Raw genomic sequence first — 19,723 nt, 5'->3', positions numbered from 1 at the left:
CTTTGAGCTTGAGGCATGCTATAACCATTGACCTTTCCACAGAGATAACCATTTCTTTAAAAAAAAGAGATAAAGTGACAACTGCCATCTCAATCTAAATAGGGAACATAACCATCCACCCTGCAGGCTGATCCCTACCTGAACTGGGACAGTCTCCATCTTCTTGGAATGATTCTTGTAAAGGAACACAACATGTAGCAACCAATGCATGCACCTTGGAGTGAGCAGGTGCCACACATATGTCACTAAAAGCACGTGTTACACTCCTGCATCATGATTGTGGTGCCCTGCTCTTCACCTCTACCTCTGTCTTCCTTCAAAAGTAGTGGTTTGAATCTCTGATGTTGTTCATCAGCATTTGTGCAGTCATCTACGGCAATCTTCAACCTTGCACCTTGACTATTTACATGATGCTACAGCCACTGGCACTGGTTAATTATTTTACGAATGCAAAGCCAATTGCATTTAATATTATCCCTAAGTGACCTGAACATTGACCCAAACAATGCCACAGTCTAAGATTAAGATGAAGCAGAGCTGCAATGAGGTAAAGTGACCTGCTGAAATCAGAGGAAAAGCAAGTATCAAGGGAAGAACAGTCTTTGCCGGGCCTATGAGATGGACAACTCCATCTAATATCAGTTTTCTGTCTCCATTTTGTACAGTTTTGTGAGCCCCCAAAGCAGAAAAAAACCACTGCAGGATACATGCAGCGAAGCGTCAAAGAGATGGGTGAAAGACCAGAGGGAGCCGGACTCAGGCAGACACAGCAGCTCCCGTGAGCACAGAGGCCAGGGCCGTGTCCGGGCCGGTGCTGAGGCCGCACGGGATGGCCACCGCCCGTCCTCCTGCCCCCGCCACCTGCGGCTGGCCCCGCCGTGCGCTCTGCGCCGCGCCGCGCATCCGCCGACACGCGCCTTGTGTCTTTTTCCAGCATCAAGGATGAAACGGGGAGACTTTATTTGAGCTCCTTCCTCTAGAGGAGGTTGGGAAGGACCTAGCATTCCCTCGTGTGGGATTAAACTCTTCATGTTTTTCCTCACTTCACGGCGCTGTGGGCGGATGATGCTTCCCCGCCGAGGCGCTGGCGCTGGAGGAGGGATGGGGAGAACTCGGGCGCAGGGCCGGCAGCCCCTCGGGAGAGGCACGGTCCCTCGGCAGCCCTCGCTGTGGCCGTGTCCGGCGCTCCCTCGGCAGCCCCCTGCGCCCACGTCCCTCCGCAGCCCCGTCCCCTCCGGCGGGGCCCAGCCGCCTGCCCCGGCCATCACCGGGCCTCCCGGCGCCGAGCCGCCTCTGCCGCCTCCGGGCCCCTGGTTCCGGGCACCCGCACCGCCCCCGGCCACGGCCACGGCCACGGCCAGGACCGACCACCGCCCCACAGCCCCGGCCTCCTCTCCGGCCCCGGCTTCGCTCCGCTCGGCTCCCCGCCCCTCCTTCCCTTCCCTTCGCTTCCCTTCCCTTCTCTTCGCTTCCCTTCCCCGCTGCCTCCGCCGCCCGCCCACAGGCGCACGCACCGCACTCTCACTCTCACTCTCAGGGACACACACAGACACACACACACACACAGATACAGATACAGATATACACATATACATACACACACACACACACACAGATACACACACACACCGGGCCGATGCGGCTTTAAGGGGGCAGCTGCAGCCCGGGGCCGCCGCACGTGAGGCCGGTGCGCTCCCGCAGCCCCGAGCGCGGAGCCGCCGGAGCCGCTGGAGCCGGGCGGGCGGGCCGAGCGCTGCTGCCAGCCCGCCTCACGCCAAGTTTGATCGATAACCCCCTCCCGGCCCGGGCGGAGCAGCCTCGGCGGCTCCGCTACCCACCATCTTTGGGGGAAGTCCCTGCGTCGGGGGGGCTGCTGGAGACGGGGGAGACAGGCAATCTCGCAGCCAATGAGCCCTGCTAGACTGGGGTGAAGACGAGAGCAGAGGGATTTGGGGAAGGAAAGAATAAAAAAAAAAAAAAAAAAGAGACGAAAGGAGAGGGACCATCCTCCCCACCACCTCCGCCAGCATCGCCACCACCGTTGACACCGCTCCGAGTCTCCAGTTGCGCCCATGCCTGTGCCGCCAGTTTCGCTTTAGGGGCTGAACCGCAGGGGCTGAAGAAGATGGGGCAGAGCGCGCCCCGGACCCTCCTGCTGCTGCTGGCGGGGCTGCTGGGGGAGGCTCTGGCCGGCTTCCCCAACACCATCAGTATAGGTAAGCGCCCGCGGCGGCACCGCGACCCGCGCCTTCCCCGGCGGCCGGGGGGAGTTCCGCGGAGGGGAGCGGGGGGCGAGCCCGGGCGCCGCGGGGAAGGAGCCAGCCCTGCTCCGCTTCCCTCCCCTCGCTGGGGGCAGGAGGGGGCGGCGGTGCCCGGGCTGCGCCGGGGGACGGCTGCCGGCGGCAGCGGGCTGCCCGCACCGCTCCGAGCGGCGGGGATCGGGTCCGCGCCCTGCGGAACCGTGCCCTGGAGCAGCGCGTCCCGTGGAGCACATAATGTCACAGAGCCGTGGCGTGAATGTGTAGCGACGTGCCCGAAAGCCGGGGCCGAGCGAGCCGTGAGGCTCAGGGCAGCCAGTGAAGCGAGGGCTGCTCCCTGCCGTCCCTCGGAGCATCGTTTCCCTCGGCCGCGCTATGGCTCCAGCAGACCGTGAAAGCGCACGTTTGGCGCGCCGCACGCCGCCCTGTCCCCGCACAGGGCTACAGGGGCGATATTTCGGTACTCTGGACAGGGTTTAGGAGCCACGGCTCCCCAAGCTAGACTCGTAAATCGCTGTGTGGGCATCCATGTAGAAGTGGCCTGGTTTTCAAGGTGCACCTGCAGCTCGAAGCGACTCATTGCTCAGGGGGCACCTGGATGTAGTGTGTGGCTTTAAAAGCCTAACTTTGGACTTGCAATATGTATTTCATGTAGGTGCTCTGTCAGAGTTATGTGCTCACGTTCAGGCTGCTCCTGTTCATTCTCTCCTGCAGTGTGCAGCAGGCAAACACAACTTATTGCCATTGTTTCTCCTCAGAATTAATTCTGAAATGCCTTTTCCCTTTTTTTATTTTTTTTATTTTTTTCTCCTGTCCTAGGTGGACTTTTCATGAGGAACACTGTTCAGGAGCACAGTGCATTTCGATTTGCTGTGCAGCTCTACAACACAAACCAAAATACCACAGAAAAGCCCTTCCATTTGAACTATCACGTAGATCACTTGGACTCTTCCAACAGTTTTTCAGTGACAAATGCTTGTAAGTAAATACCTGGTTTTAAAAAATACGTTCATCTGTTATCTATCCTTGCATTCAGTTCCTTCCTGGTAGCCTGGAGTTGGTAATCCAATATAGTGGAACAAATGTGTGCAGTGACTGGAGGTTCAGTAGATTTGCAGCATTATATGGAATACCTTAGGAAAAGTTCTCTCGCCACTTCAATCCCTTAGTTTTGTTTTTCGGGAAGACAGCTATGCAGTTGATACAGCAGTGCTGCGTAGCTGCAACCATTGCTGCTGGAGTAAGATCCCTTTTCTGTTGAGGCTACAACCTAGCTGTGTGAAAAGGCATAATTTGCAAATAATACACTATGTAGGGAAAAACCAGAAACAGCTGTTTAGAAGTGACCTGGAGTGGAGAAGGCTAGAGAGGCTTATTTGCCTCATCTGCCTTGAAATACTGAGTTGTTTTCTTACAGTGAGTGTCCTGTGAACAGCTGAGGAGACTGTAAACTGACACATAGTGTTAGAGCTGATGGAAGAGAAAATGGAATCAGAACACTTGGCATTAGGAGAAATAGCTCTGCACAAGCAGTGCACGCGTAGAATTGGAGCTTTTGTTAGCAGAACATGCAAAATAGAACTTTGAGTATTGCTAATGTGGTGTTAAAATGCAAAATCTCTTTCAGAAAGACTTGTGTGTGTTCTGCATTTTAAAAAGCAACAATTTTACCAATAGCAGTTCCTGGATATTTGTTTTACTGATGTATCCAAATTTGATTCTATACAAATTTTATTGTAAATCTTTGAAAATGAAAGGAATCCTCTTCCAAGGTAACAAATGCACTTTGCAATGTGGAGATACATGTCTGCCCATGATCTAATGGACCTCTGAATGCAATGTACTAACTTTACATTATGAACAGGTTTCCCCTCACTATTTGCAGGTGTACACTCTCAGTATAAAATGGTCAAAGAGGAAGCATTGGACTGAAATAATGAAGTACTAGAGCACAGAAAACTAGAATTTTTTGCTTTAAAACAATTCTGTGTTTTGAATAGCTTTTTTTTTTTATCTGCAGGAGGTAGAATAGTTCTTACATTCCCATCCCACTGTATATTCTGAGAAAGTTGATGGTTAAAAAATATACAGTAAGGAAATAGTTGGACAAATTTTGGATTGATATTCTAACATAACCCCCATGTGACTGCTTCTTGGTAGTGCAGTGTTACACTCGCCAAAGGAGTTTGAAGTAGGACCTTTGAAACTTTTGCAGGCAGGTTAATTATGTAATATACAATAAAAATATTTGGTAACGTGGGAAAATACAGTAAATAAAAGGGTCTCTAGTTTGCATCTTATTTTACTAATCCTATCCAGCCTCAACAGCTCTTACAACAAACATCAGACTATTAATCCTTAATCAGTGTAATCCCTTCAAGAGGCTGTATCTCAAACACGGTTTCCTAAATATCAATTTAATGGATTTAAACTAAATACATTGAACTGATTGGGTGATTAATTATTAATTGTTTTTTAAAAGTTGTTACCAGCACTTCTCCCACCAACACAAGTGATCCACACATAGTTTAGGGGCAGTCAGTTTATTTAGTCAGTGTTCTACTCATCTTTGGACATCTAATGATTTTTGCCAATGCTTATTAAAAGCTGTGGCAATTTTAGTAAAGTGGGATGATTTTCTGTAGTACAGGGCTGCATGTTCCAACACCCATATTACCAGTAGAGTAAAACTGGGAAAACTTAAATCTCTGGAGAAACTGTAGACCAAAGAATATGTACCTACAGTAACCTATTTAAAAGCAGAAGATGTGAAAAAAGAAACAGATGAAAGAAAATGAAAAGGTGACCTTGTCTGTACTGTGTCAACCATCTCATAATACTGTTGATAAGAAAAGAATACAGTGAGTCCAAGTCACCAGTCATAGGCTTCAGTGGCTCAAAATATAAAAACCCCCATCAGAACAGCTGTTCTTTTGAATCTGGTACCAATTACCTTTGAAAGTCAGAACACTTGTGTGTATCAATGCATTAGGATGAATTAACGGCTACTAACACTACCTGGCCAAAATTCCAGCCTGTAACCATATCCTCATTTCTTAGGGGAATGACAGATAGTTTCAGTGTGCTGCCATATCCATGAAGGAATTCTTTCCATCACATTTTTCTTGCACTTGGAGATAAGCATACATTGTCTCCAGTGCTGTCACACAGCCGTTTGATCAATATTTGCAATTGGCAGGGTTCCACTGGAGAGAAACCTGCAGTGACTCTGCCTTCACTGGGGAGCGTGGCTGGGGTGACAGGTACAGGAGCTAGGAGGAAATTGAAGAAAGGGGCTTGTGTAGCCTGCACCAGTCAGTATCCATAAAATAATACTTTCCATTCTTTTTTGCATGATCTGTATGATAGTGACTGTAGTAAGCGTTGTGTGCAGGGATTGAGGGGGGCTCTGCTCAGAAAGCCTTATGTTCTTACTGTGCAGCTGCACATCCTGCTTGATGCAATCTGGTGCATTCCAAGGAGAAAAAAAAAAAAACTCTTCTGAAGTATTCTCATGAGCCTGAGAAAAATAGCCCACCTCTGCTATGGCAGATTTGGCAATATCCCAACATGGGAACAAACTTGTTTAGAAGCAGAAGAAAATTCCTGCCCTAAGCCCCTCCCTCTCATTCCTTTTTCAGTTAAATGATGCATAATCTGATTTATGTACATGTATTCTCTGCTTCATTGCTAGCACCAAGCCTCTCTCTGTATATTTAATTTACACACATTTGTACAGTATTTATCCACTCTGTATTTATCTGCCCACTTATTTATTTAGCTATATGATATCTTAACAGAGAACAAATGCAAACACAGATGAAAATTCCAGTGTATTTAAAGGTGAATTGAAGTTTATCAGTTAGCTCTAGGGAAATAATTACATTTCTTAAAAAACACAGCTTTTTGCTATCAGTAGAAGCAGAAAGGAAGCTAACTTGACCTATGAAGGTATAAAATCAAAATCAGGTTATATTTTCTTTAAAACTGCCCATGTAGGGAGTGAGCTAGCTTTTTCAGAATAATATGAATATAACAACTCAGATATTTAAATTTGTCACTGAAGCAATATCGTCCATACATTTCTCATAATCTGATGAAGGATGTTAATGTTGAACTGCATGTTCTGTAGATCACATTCCCTAGAAATAACCCCCGTCTGTCGTTCTGCTCTGCACTTGTAGTGCACTATACTAACACTGCTCCAGCCTCTGCAGTGTCAGCTCATTAGCACACAGATCTCATATTCCCTCTCTGCACTGTCATTGCAAAAAATTGCTGTTGTACACCTTTACAGCCAACAAATGTGTGCTTGCCTTATGTACAATTTTCAAGACATATTTAGAAAAGTAAACTAAACCTTATGTATAGTCTCCCTTGAATTTCTCAAAAGAAATAATTTTTTAAGGAAAAGCGTAGTTTTCATTATGATCTGTTGATCATGTAATGATAGTGGTGGGATGTGTGCAGATGAAAAGGGGCTGTGATTGTAGAATCTAATTAATCTACAGACAGATTCCATCTCTCAACTAAACCTAATCTATCAGCTGCAAATTCTTGTCCCATTAATTTTTTTGAGGTTTTTTTCTTACATATCTTCTAAATCCAGAAAGCTTTTTGTATTTTACCAAATGTAGATGTGTAGTGGGTTTTTTTTATTCATGAGCATTCATTTTTCAAGAGACAAAAAAAGGAGAGAAGATGCAAAGACATGCTAACCTGAGGTTGCTAAAGTCCTGTAGGTGGTTGTATCAGCATATCAGCACTTTCTTGAAGGGGTCTGACTTCAGACTTAAAAAAATTTACTTTAGCATCCTTGCAGTCCTTGTGTTGAAAAATTCAGCTTGGAAGAATCTAATGGAAAAAGTGCATGTTCATTGTTGTGAGAGTGTTGCAGGAAAGGATGCCTCAGGACTAGCAGCAGGCAGGTTTTGCAGTTGACCTGAGCTCTGTTTCCAAGGCACAGGTGTGGGGTGTGTGCTCGCCCCCGAGCGCACGTGCACACGCGCACGTTTCCCTGGGGTGCTGCTCAGCATTTCCTTTTGCCAGTGGGCAGATAATTTGCTTCCCTTGCATCTGTGTGCTCTTTGGCCAGCTGGCAGAGGACACTGATGCTGCAAGTGGTCAGCTCCCTTCTGCCAAAAGCATAAGCATGTGTTGCTGACAGTGTTGCCAAGTTTGGGCCGTGTGCTGGTGGCTTTGCGGGAGCAGCGAGCGCAGGGGACATGTGTGAACTCTCCCAATGTGGAATATACCCTGGGTTCTCCAGTGTTCTGTGGCAAAACACCTGGAAAGGTGCTTTCTACACAGCTCTACTCATTACAGACCACTGAAAATGCCTTTTACGCTGCAAAATGTGCTCAGGTGTTGTGTGTAACTGCTGTATGACCAAGAAAAGGAGCTGACTTCAGCTTAGGGGTCAAAGCTTTTGCGTTACTGGGTCTAGGTTGGAACACGAAAGGTGTGTCCCAGCTAACATTTGTTTCCACTTCATGGCAGAGAAGATGATTTGTCATTAAACTTAATGTGATCCCAGTGTTAGCAGAAGGAACCTTTCCACTTTCAAACTATGTTTTATTTCTTAAATTAATTTCAGAATAAGCTTGCTCTCTCTGCTGCATACATAACATTTATGTACTGTTTAGATATTAGGGTTCCATTTAACTCACACGGTAGAGATGGAGAAAATATCTTGCATGGGTAGACACTTTTTTGAGAAACTCTGAGTTCACCAAAAGAATAAAGAGTAAAGTGTGGTAAAGAGTGATATTTACTTGGTTAGTTTTGAAAAGATTTTGTGCAGATGCAGATGTGAAATTGTTGAGTTTCACTATATAGCACTGGGCCTGGAGGACACATGGGGCTATTAGGGTGGGTTGGAGAACTACTGATTAACTACACCTTCCCATGAAATGTAGTTTATCTCTGGGAAGAAACGGAGATGCGATGATGGGAAACTAGCCTGTGACAGAAGCTTTTAACAACAAAAAGCCCCACAGTTTTGTTGAAGGCTGATTCAGATACTTGTCCAAGAGCTGCAGAAAACAGTGGGTTTCTTTCCTCTGGGTTCACTGTGTTCAGTGTCTGGGAGGTGGGAGGCCATCCTACTGCCAGTGTAGGACTGTTATGCAAGAAGGTGTGAAATGAGAGAGCTGATGTATTTTCAGTGTTTCTTTATTGTCACAAACCATCAATTTAACATTTTCCATTTAAAGTTCATATTTTGTCATTACCAGTTTTAGATTGCTGATTTTGATTATTGAGCATCCTTAAAATGTTTTAGAATATGTTATTTTTGCAACAGCAACAGTGTGCTTTCATAGTGCATTTCAAATCAAGACAACCCATATAACTGAAAACCTGTGTTCATTTATTGTGAGAGAGGTGTTACGTGAATTGGTGTTGGGCATTTAAGTTACAACCTGAGAGGAGTACTTGCTGTGCTGCTGGAGAGCAGAACTCACTGGAAGGCCATGACCCCTTTTCTAAGGGAGCTCTCAAGGTAGCCTAAAAACTTTGTACCTCTTGTCAGGAGGTTTGTTGTATGAAGTCTTGTGCTTCCACTGGAACAACGTGGCGATCTAAACACAAAAATGCAGAAATGACTGATCAAGATTAAACCACTTTCACTAAGTGGTAGATTAAACGTCTTTCTGTGAAGCTGTGATGATTGCTGCCGTGAAATAATTTCCAAATTTCACCCATGGAGATTTTTTTTCTTCTAAATATGTATGTGTTATGTTTCCTGTCAGAGCCAGAGGCTTCCGTCTGTTGTATCTCCTGCTTTATATTATTGTTGATCTGCAGAATGTCAGATGCCTTTGAAACATCAAATTTGAAACCATCTTTGAGTTTTCATGTGCAATCATTTGATGGAGGCTCCAGAGCAGACACTCCTGTTCTGCTGTTTGTAGTCATTGCAGCTGGACAGTAATACACCCTCCAGCCTGACTCTGTGGGGAAGTTTGAAGATATGTCTGTATCCCCAGACACAGAATGCAGAGTTCATTTTATTAGTGCACAGCAATGTGTGAAATATTCAAAGGCAGTGAGCGCCCTTTCAATTGACCTCACAAAGATGTAACTGTTGGTGGTGAAACTGTGGTACATGCACAGAGCAAGAGAGAACCAGGTGATAGGGTTTCTGTGTAAAGAGCAAGAGTGAATGTTGGAACGAGTTAAGTCCATGAATCCACTGATCAGTCATTCCTGCATGTCCTCCCCATGGTGTCTGAAGCTCTGGATCTGTTTTATCATCCTAAATGTTTGTAAAATAGCAAGTGGCAACGTGCAGCCCTCACACACACACCCCACAGGAGGCACAGAAGCCCTTAGTGCTTGAGGATCTGTCTGCAGGGACACGGTGCTGTGGATAACTCACCCAGGCACTGGTAGAAAGGGTGAATTGTTCTCCTGGAAGGGATAATAGCCCAGGTGAGCACTCTTCCGCTGGAATGGAGTGACCTGTCTGGTCACTTGCATGTTATTATTTGGCAGGATGTTTCAGATACACTGAAAGTTTTTTTGCTTGGTTTGTTTCAAGTGCAATTTGCATGTTTGCTTTCATGTTTCAAGTTTTATAACTTGAGCAATTGGCCTTGAATACTTGATCCTGCCCTTGTGTTGGGCTGATATTTGCTGGAGTTTATTCAAATGTAATGTTTAGAATTCTGGTAAAGAATTTTAAAAGTATGCAGGGCTGTATGGGTGCTTCAATAGCTTGAGACTTTTTTAGTAAAAGGACTTTCTTTGAAATTATTTAGCTATCTGGTTAAGGGATAGCTGGTGTCTGATGATATATAGTCTTGTGCATAGTCACTCATTTTGTGTATATTTCCTTATTTTCACACGTCGTTCTCCTGGGCTGATGTGTGGAATGGTGCTTGCTGAGTTCACTACGGGTGGTAGTATCACATCAAGCATCAAGCTTTTGGGCCTGGCCTCTCTGGTACAGGGACTGAACTTGGGAAATGGTGGAATCTTCTGGTGCCTCATAGCAGAATTTGGAGTAAGTTGATTTGTCCTTTTGGTAGCATGGTTTTGCTATCGCTTATACAAGGGTAGTAAAATTTACCTCTGTCTCAGAGGTAAAAAAACTTGGAGAGCTTAGGCTAACAGCACCTTCTTGGATTTACTGATCACTTCTTCCACTTCCTAAGAAAGCAAACCCTAAACCAAAAAACAACCGACAAAATGAAAAAACAAAAAAGAAACCCCCCACCACCCACCAAAATCCAGCCTCCTTTTGATCCTGTCGAAAGATGAATTGAAGTTGGCAATTACAAATTTGCTGTCCTTGCTGTAAGAAGATGTTCATTCCCACTGATGGACCTGGGAGAACGTGTGTCACAGCTGTACAGCAAGCCCATCTGTCACTTGGCTAAGGAGGAATTCTCAGCTCTTCACCTGAAATAAGCCAAGCTGTTGGAGACAAAAGAAATTTAATACTGAAAAGTTTTTTGTCCCCTGTGCTCTTTGGGTCTTTATAGTAGGTGTGGTCCATACCGCTGCAGCACAGCACATGCCAAATTCTTACCTACCTGAGCCCACAGTGTGACTGCTTATTTGAGTGATGGGGGAAAGAGCTGTCTTCACTAGGAGTGCTGCTGTCTGTTGGTTTCTCCCAGTGAGATGTGTACAGTGTGCTGTAATCAGCATCTCCCAGCTGCTGGCTTTCCCAGGAGATGTACAGCAGTGCATGTCAGGGGCTGCTGCCTCCCCTGGTTTCTTTGTCTCATTTCCATTTCAGAGATCTGAGGCTGAGATGGATGCTGCAGCCCACTTAGTGCATGTGCATCAGGTCTTGTGGATCACAGGGTTGCTGCGTCCTGACACACATCTTGATTTGTCTTTGTACTCTGCTGTGCATGCTAAATTCCCCAAAACATATTGGTGATTGTCCTTGGGGCCATTTGTGTTTTCTGCTGTGGGGGAGCTGCAGGGGGAGGATGGCTTGCAGAGAAGCAGTAATAGCTAGTTTTTTTCAGGTGATGAACTTTTTGTGGTCGTTCTACAGGAGAGCATGGTGAAACACTGATTTTACCAGTCTCAGAGGTTTTGTCTTCTTAGACTTTACCACTTGTGTCACCAAGTTAGAATTCAAATTAAGTCTGCTGGTCAGAAAACTCAGGTTCATGCATTCTTTCTTTTTTCCAGCAGTTAGATGAGAGCTAATTAGTGTCTATTGATTTGCAAAGGACTGACCCCAGCTCTAACCTTGGATTGAATCAAAACTGTTTGGGGGATTCTAAATTGTCTAGCAAGTTTAATGTACTCACCCATCTTTCTCTGGAGTGTTTGTGCAGTGGTCAAGTAGCATCTCCAGAGTGGCTTCAGTGCTGTTGTGGAATATGTGAAAAGCACTTGGACCTAAGGAAATGCTGAATGAGCACTTTGCATAATACCTACTATCCAACTCTGAATTTCTTTTTTAAAACATTGCTTTTTGTGCCTATTTGCTGATGACTTCTTGATGAATAGAAAATAGGGCTGAAGAGAAAAAAGGTACATGATCATAATGTGCCAGCTAATCCTATTTCTTTCCTATTTCAGCCATGTCAGCAGAGTGATTCTCATGACTAATGATAGTTTTTATATATTTATATTGAATGCCTTGGCCAGCTCAGACCTACTTCCTCTACAGAACCATTATCCCACTGTTCTGTGCATCCCAGAAGCTAATTGTGTATCCCAGAATATCATGATGGGAAATGATGGGAGCTATGTGACTTGCTAATCTTTTGGTTCAGGTGTAGTTCCAAAAAGGTTTTAAAGATTTAAATTGGGATCAACCAGAAAATGAGAAAATTAAAAATAAAAGCTTTTTTTCATAGTTTCAGATCTAAAAAAAAAAAAAAATTACTCAGCTTGAGTTGAAGTCAAATGTTTTGTTTTGGAAATTATAATTTCTGTTTTGTGCACTTTTTTCCCGTGGTTGAAACAATTTGGTGAAACTTATCCAAGTTATAAGGGTGTTTCTGCAGGCATGGATCTGCCTTTTTCAGTGTAAAAGCACCTGTTCTGTCCAATTTTTGTAACAACATATAGATTACAGATGCAAATATAAAATTGTGTGTGATTTGGAAGAAATTCTGCTTTTTTCAGGTATATAGTTCAAACTGATTGTGATGGATTTTATGGATAGATAACTTTTGTCAAAGTATGTATAGCATGTCTTTCCACACCATCTACAGGCAATTTACCTTATTACCTGGAGAGGCAGTGAGATAAGCCCAAAATGGATCAAAATGAGAGTAGTTAACCCTCCTGATGTTTTCCACTGCTCCAGTTTGGCACTCCAGGTGCAGAAGCTGCTTTGAAACATGGATCAGTGTAGCTTTACTGCATGCAGAGGGTAGTAAATGTGAAGGTTCCTACAACTGCAGTGTTCTGTTTCAAAGAAGTGTGTTCATGTGCATCAGGTGTGTTTTACTGACAGTTTGTTCTGTATAACACAAAAAGGAATTGGGAGTGGCAATAATGGATTATGCATGTCTGCAGTGACCACTGATGTTTGTTGTTCTACCCTCGAAAGAAAAGGGAAAAAACTCTCTGTAAATAAATAGGAGTAGTCAAGGCACATGATGGGGTCTTCCTCTGATGTGATTTACACCAGGGTAGATTTGGAATAGCTCTGTGGAGTCAGTAAAGGCTAAAAGCAGAGTGGCCCCTCCTGGGGCATTCCTGGCTCTGAGTAGGGAATGTGGGTCCAGGACAGCCCATGAGTTCTTCAGGGGTCACCCTGAACATCTTCATCAGTAGCACACCTTTCCTCCAGGGCTGTGCAGGTTGTCCAGACTCTGGACTTCAGCAACTAACTGAATACACCCTTGTGCTGCATTGCACACTGTTTCATTCTGGAACTTTGGAAAATTTAGCAAAATGATCACGTTCCGCAGTAATAAGTGTCCCTTTATAAATGATGCTGGGTATCTCAGAAGTATCTGTAATAGCCTGTGTAGAGCAGAATCTGCCAAGGAAAGATTTCGTTTTTCAATTGAAACAAAATAGTGTAAATCAAATAGTCTCCAGTGGAAAGTGCTGACCCTGCTTTTAGCTGAAGTCACTTATACTATGTCTACTTTCAGATTTCCTTTTTCTCCCCCTTTCCCAACTACAGGTATATTTTTTGTAGCTGTGAAGCTTTCACTGCTTTTCTCTGCATCAGTTTATGTTTTATTTTGCAATTCTTTTATGAATAGAGGCTGTGTAACATTAAAGGCTGGAGACTGTTCTGTGAAATTTAACTCCTTGTGTCTCTTAGGTGCTTGCATGAATAGTGATGATCTTGACTGAAAAACATTGCTCCTTCTTCTGAGTCATTCTAGAGATCATTCAAGAACAGGTCCCTAGTAGAACAGGGTCTTTTACAGAAGCATCAAGCTAACATTTTAATTTCTTTTCATGTGTAAAACCACGCTGTTGTTTTCATAGATAGGGAACCTACTGTGGATAGTGATGCTGCTGACTCCTGCATCCTGGTCAGTTTCCAGCTTGGATCAGCATCAACACAAATCAGTTACTCTCCTGGAAGCTTTATTTAGATAAATTATCTGCACTTCCTGTCTTAAATTCTTATTGTGTTGTTCTGCAGTGCTAGCCCCTGTTTCACATCAGATGCATCTGAGATTTGAGGCAATCCATGCAGACGCTGGAGGATACAATTTGGTATTAAAGTATATTTTCCTTGCGGGCTTTTCTGCAAAGACTCTATGCTTCCTTGGTACTGTCTGGAGATTCTCTGTGTTAATAAGAATTGTTTTGTTAATTGATTCCAGAATCTGCTGCTCTGGAATAGTCTGCCTTAGTCAGTATCTCCACATGAATTTTAAAATGGCATCTTTCTGGACAAAATTCTACTTTCTACTATGTTGTCTCTAAAACTGATTATATCAGCCCAGTCTATTTCTTGTATATACTGGGTTGATTTCAGTTTGCAGCAATATTCTCTATAGGGGAATTAAAATAAAATTTAATTGTGTTTTCAAGAAGCCTGGGCAAAGCTGTGTATGAGATATTAATCATTTCAGTTTCTCAGAAATTTCACCTCTGCAACTGAATGTGCATGGAGTACACGTGAAACAGTGTCTAGAAACTCCAAAGACAGGCAGGAGACCTTTTTCTGCAAAATGGGTGTAGAGAAGGGCAGAAGTATTTTGATAGTCTCCCCTGCCATCCTGCCTGCCTCATTCATGGATGAAAGAAGCTGTAGAAGTGTGGAGCATTAAGATCAAACCTCCTGGATAATCAGGACTGTGACTTTGTTCTGCATGACAGAGAAGGGCCTGCGGTTCCTGCTGCTGCCTTTTCCACTGAGCCTGCCAGCAAAAGGATCAATTAGTGCCAACTGCAGGAGTGCAGCTCCCTACAAAGGCCTGTGTCCACTGAGAACTGTTCACTTGAGCTCTCATTATGAACTTCAGGTTAATAACAGGGCATGCTGCTAACTCACCATTTACCTGAAACTGAGAGACTATTTTACCGGTTTAGCCGTCCTCCTACCTAGTTTGGGTGGCTTTTTGTGACTGAGTCCAACTTTAAATCTCCAGGAGAAGTGGATCATGTTGTGCTATGATGATTACAGTTACAGTGTGCAGAGATTTATTGGCAATATAGAATAAAAAGTAGTAACTTTAAAATATTGATGATCAAAGCAATAAAGATGTGCAGCTTGATAAATACACCCATTCTTAAAAGCTGGCTTTTCTTTATGAGTGTCCTGCAGACAATTTTACTTTAACAATAAAATCAGGGCTTTCATTTTAAAACAGCCACAGCCTCAGAGGTTCAGAGGTTCAGAGGTTGTGAGGTTCCCCTGTTTGTCTATGGTGAGTGTTCTCTTTTCAGAGAGGTTGGTGCCATTAATCTTTCTGCTGTTGGCAGTTATGCCGAAAACATCCCACTGCAATGTTGGCTTAGTTTGGCTGGGTGTGCTGATTGTCATTAAACCAGCAATAAGCTTATAAACTGGGTAATGCTACAAGCTGAACATTATTTTAATTGCCAGGATATAATTTTTCTAAGCAACAGGCTTTAAGACTGAAAAGTGATTTTGGATGTTGATGGAACAGTGACTTTTGAAGCTTGGTGCAGTGGCAGTTCCATTACAGGGGTGCACACAGATGTGCTGTTGCTTCCTGCTCAGGCTGTGTTCAGAGGGCTTGGGCCCTTCTGCAGAGCTCGTCTGCTGGAGTTTCTTTGGAGCTTTACAGTCCATATGAAGGAGCTGAGCCTTGGCTCCCATTCATGATACCTGCAGAAAAGAATTGCTGCAGTCCGGTGGTGAATTGAGCTCTCTGCAGTGGTGGCTCATGGCACCACAAATCCTGCCTGGAAGCCAAGGAGTGCCAGCCTCGAGGTGCTTGGGAGAACTGATCTTTCCTCTTGTTTTCCCTGGAGCACACACCAGGTATCTTGTCATACTTGCAGTGAAATAGGGTAAAAAAGCCTAGTAAGAATTCCTGGTGCTTAGGAGATTTTCCTGCAGGAACAGGAGATTCGTGCCTCAGCCCAGGGCTGGTAACCCACCAGTGTGCAGGGTCTCATGCTGGGCAGCAGTGGTGCTGCAGTACTTGCCACAGCCCTGCAAGGCTGCCGCTGCCAGGGAGAGACTCCCTACATCCAACAGCAGCTGGATCTTTTTCACTTCGGGGCTTTGGAAGCTCTCTTTGGGATCTGTGCTCCACAGGGATGTGGTTTTTCCCTTTAGTCAGCTGTTCTTATTCCTTTTCCTCTGTTCTCTGTTCCTGCTTTGCTTTTATAGATAGGAGGATAATTTTTTAAAAAGAGCTATTTCACTTTGCAGAGACAGTGAACAGGCCTGTGAATGGCGCCTTCTGTTCCCTGTCTGCCTGGGTTCACCTCGCGCCCATCAGCCTTGGCTCACTCTCACTCACATGGAGCTGTTTGTGGGCAACTTTCACACTGGAGTACTTAAAACCCCGAGCTTCACGTTTCCTTTGAAGTGACATTAGTGTAAGTCACTACCCAAGCTGGGTTTGCTCAGATCACTGGAGTTTTCTGTGAATCTAGTTTGGCTTTTGAGGTATTTACCAGTCCTTGAGATGGTGTGAGTTTCCTGCAAAACTGGAGCTGCTGAGGCACTGGAGGGATCCTGCGGCTGTATGTGGAGCCTGGATGGGAATACCAGAACTGTGTAAATGAAAAACCAGCAGTAAAATTCATCAGCATTTCTTTAGCTTCTTGAAGGCTGCCTTGCCTCCTGCACTGATATGAGACTTCTGCAGCTCCCAGTGATGAACCCCCTGAAACAAATGACTGAGATTAGTATTATTTATAGATAACCACAGAGATCATTCATCCTTCTCAAGCTGTTTATTTTTGGGCAGCCCAGTGAAACTGATGAAATTGCCAGTTGTCTGAAATGCTGCTGCCAGTTGTTTGAATGAACAGTATTGATTATAGTTACAGGACTATTCATCTCATACTGGCACGCATACAATACATGGATTATAGAAATGTTGTCTCTGTTGACAGCTGGGTTATGAAATGATACACTGAATTATATGTCCTTGCAGGCAGCATCTGCATTGACTTTTCTTACCCTAATTCAAAAGTATTAAAAGTTACTTGAAGGAATTCAGAATGGAGCATCAGACTCTGAAAATTAATTAAAGTACCTTTGTTAGAAACAACCAGCTGACAAGTTTATATTGAAATGAGACGACACAGCAAAACTCCAGTGAGTACTAACTGGTTTAAATAATCTGCTGCTGTGGAGGTGAAGAACATCTTGTTTTTATTAAAAGAGTAAAGGACTTCTTAGAAGTTAGAGATAGAAAACAGAATATTTAAGTGTACTCTATTACCACAGTTTTGTTTTAAAATTAAATAAAGCTTTGCGACAAGCCCTGTTTGAAGGCATACAGTAGCAGCCTTCTGGTTTCAAAATAAATATCTTCATCTTTCTCATTTTTTTTTAATTTAAAAAAATGCATTGATGCAGTGATTGTGTTTGTCTACAGTTACCCTCAAAAGTTTTCCATTCTTCATTCTGTCACTTACTTAATGGTGTGTATCCCAGTTGCCTGGGTCATTCCATCACAATGTCTTCTGCTGTGGGACTCACTGGAGACAAGGTCAGCACATGGCCTGTGGGCTCTGGAACAATCTGTTCTTCTAACTGAATGAGTTAGAACCCCAAAAGTTGAAATAAAAGCCTCTCTCACATTTTAGAGAATCTCATTGATACGTTGTGGTGTATTTGAAGGATTCATACTTTCAAAGTGTGGTCATTAAATGAAGATTAGATAGATTTTTAAGTATTGTGCTTGAAAATTGTCTTACTATGTAGTCATGAGTGACTGAAAATAGATATAAGTGTTTAGAGCATTTTTATTTCAGTTTTACTTGTGCTTTGTTTATGTCTGAAATAACACCAATGCCTCCAGCTGTTGTCCTGAGAGCAGACTTTCTCTACATTTACCTGAACTAATTAGTACAATGAACATAACTTCAGTAGTACACAGTGGTGACAGAAGTAACTGTAAAATGCTAGGGTGTGTTTTAAATTGTGTTTGCAATTGTAGACAGTTTATTAAATAATTGCATTTAAAGTTTCATTCAATACCTCAGTCCAAGCTGCTCCAGCTTGAGTAGATTGACTTCCATGCCTCATGGAAACAGATCTATGGCACTATGATTCTTAAAATGATATTTAGCAGCTCTTTTTGGCAATATCCTGTTTAGAGATCTGCTATGAATTTGTCTGTTGCTCGGTTGCCAAAGGGTCATATTCTTCCTCAGCTTGCATTACTCGTGATAGCTTTCAAGTGGAATATTTTTTACCATAATTCCAGGTTTTTCACAGCATGAACTACCAATTTCTTGGATAGGAAAATAATTTTTTCTCTCGTCCTTCCTTTCTTTTCCTTCATAGTCGGAGATTTATTTTTAATCTGCAAAATTTGTAACAGAGAAGAAGCTTCATTTGAGCATCTCCTATCATTGGTTTTTCAGATCCTAGCAAGCCACTTTTTATCTGCCTGCTTCCTTCTGCTTGCTTTTCCTTTGTCTCGGCCTCTGCAGTGAAGCTGTTCTAATACCACCACTTTAATTGATGATGTTTTATTCTAAAATTCTTTCTCCAAAAATGTAATCTCCTCCTATGAGACAGGATATGCTCAGTGTCTCTATAAGTGGATGAGTTAGCAGAATAAAATCCTCCGTGTTCATGGGAGAGCAGACACCCCCATGCCCACGCTGTCACAGCGAGATGGATTCTGTTGATAATTTGTGTGGTGCAGTGGCTGACAAGAGACAGTAGCAAGGATAAAACATTAGCGACTGCACTTGGCAAAATTTAGTGGTCTCTTCAGCCGTGAATGGCTCTGCTTAATTGTTCCCCTGCTGAAACGATGCATCAGAGCAGCGCAAGCCGAGCAGTGTGATGGCTGGACTTGCTCCTGCTGCTCATGAAGCAGACAGACTGCAAATGCAAACAGTAGGTGCTCCCCTTACCTCTAATTACAGCATGGCTGGGAGTTCACCGCTCGGCTGCAGTGTGCAGTTACTCACAAAGCCGCCTTGGGAGGTGAGAAGCAGGTATTTTTGCTAGACACCTCTGCCTTTCAGGCTTCCTCGGCAGAAAGGACAGCTTGAGGGTGAAGAAATACACAGTGATGAATCTCTCCTTCTTTTCTTTTTTTAATTATGGAAAACTGTGGCATTTCTACAGTTCGCTTCAAGGAGGAAAATTTCCTGTGCATCCTAAGGAAAGGTGTCCTTCCTAAGAAGAATTGCCTCATTCTTCTGTGGAGCTGCAATATGACTGCTTCTGTCCTGCTTGTGTTTTAAAGATACGATCAGTTGTGGTGATAAAGATTACCTGTGATGGTTATCTGGGCTCTTGAGAAAAGAATGGCAGAGGAAGAAATAAGAAAGGGTGATAATGTAATTTGAGAGGCGCTTGTATAGGGCCTGTAGCTAAAACACCTTATTTATTGTTCTTCAGTGTTCTGTGCTCTTATCCTTAAGGGTATTAACACCTTGTTGGAGAACTTGGATGTTGACACTGAGCACCCTAATGTCCAAACTTCACTTTCAACAGTCTGCTCAGCTGGATAAAATGCTGTGTGGGTATCTAATTCAGGCTGTAGCTTTGTTCTGTGTGAGTAGCGATGTCCATTGCAAGAGGCAATCTGTGTAATCTCTGTTAGGTGTCAGCTGGGGTGAGTTGTGTTGTCTTTCAGGAGAATGAGAACATGCTTAGCTTAAATAAGTGGTTATTTTTCAGATCTCGTTAATCACAAGCCCAAGTTTTTCACTTGAAATGTCTTTCCAGAGTCATCCATTCAGTGTTGGGAGAGAGAAAGAATAGGACCAAGTGTGTGAAGGGAAGCCACAATTTGAAAAAGGATCTGGAGCTGAGAGTTAAATTGCACTTCTTTCTAAGATGTGAAATGGCTTGAAAATACTTCTGGGGGATAACATTGGTGTGTTTGCTG

The 19,723-nt window shown here is 43.8% G+C and overlaps 1 protein-coding gene across 5 annotated transcripts in view; it reads left to right on the top strand.

Moving 5' to 3' along the window:
- Nucleotides 1-1,921: 1,921 nt before the first annotated feature.
- The window catches only part of GRIA3 (glutamate ionotropic receptor AMPA type subunit 3), a 127,013-nt gene continuing 109,211 nt past the window's right edge, over nt 1,922-19,723 (top strand). For 3 of the 5 annotated variants that reach the window (XR_010745167.1, XM_066333739.1, XM_066333743.1), the window contains exons 1-2: nt 2,036-2,216; nt 3,078-3,236. Coding sequence is in view for 4 of the 5 variants with exons in the window: in XM_066333739.1 (XP_066189836.1) it covers nt 2,126-2,216; nt 3,078-3,236 (250 nt within the window). In the remaining variant the exon portion in view is untranslated. Of the gene's footprint in view, nt 2,217-3,077; nt 3,237-19,723 lie in introns of all 5 variants that reach the window. The other 2 variants (XM_066333741.1, XM_066333740.1) reach the window with 1 other exon arrangement.

Source organism: Sylvia atricapilla, chromosome 21, assembly GCF_009819655.1.
Source record: "Sylvia atricapilla isolate bSylAtr1 chromosome 21, bSylAtr1.pri, whole genome shotgun sequence".
Taxonomy (NCBI): Eukaryota; Metazoa; Chordata; class Aves; order Passeriformes; family Sylviidae; genus Sylvia; species Sylvia atricapilla.
Note: the sequence above shows the minus strand (reverse complement) of the source record. Positions and strands in the feature narration are given on the sequence as shown.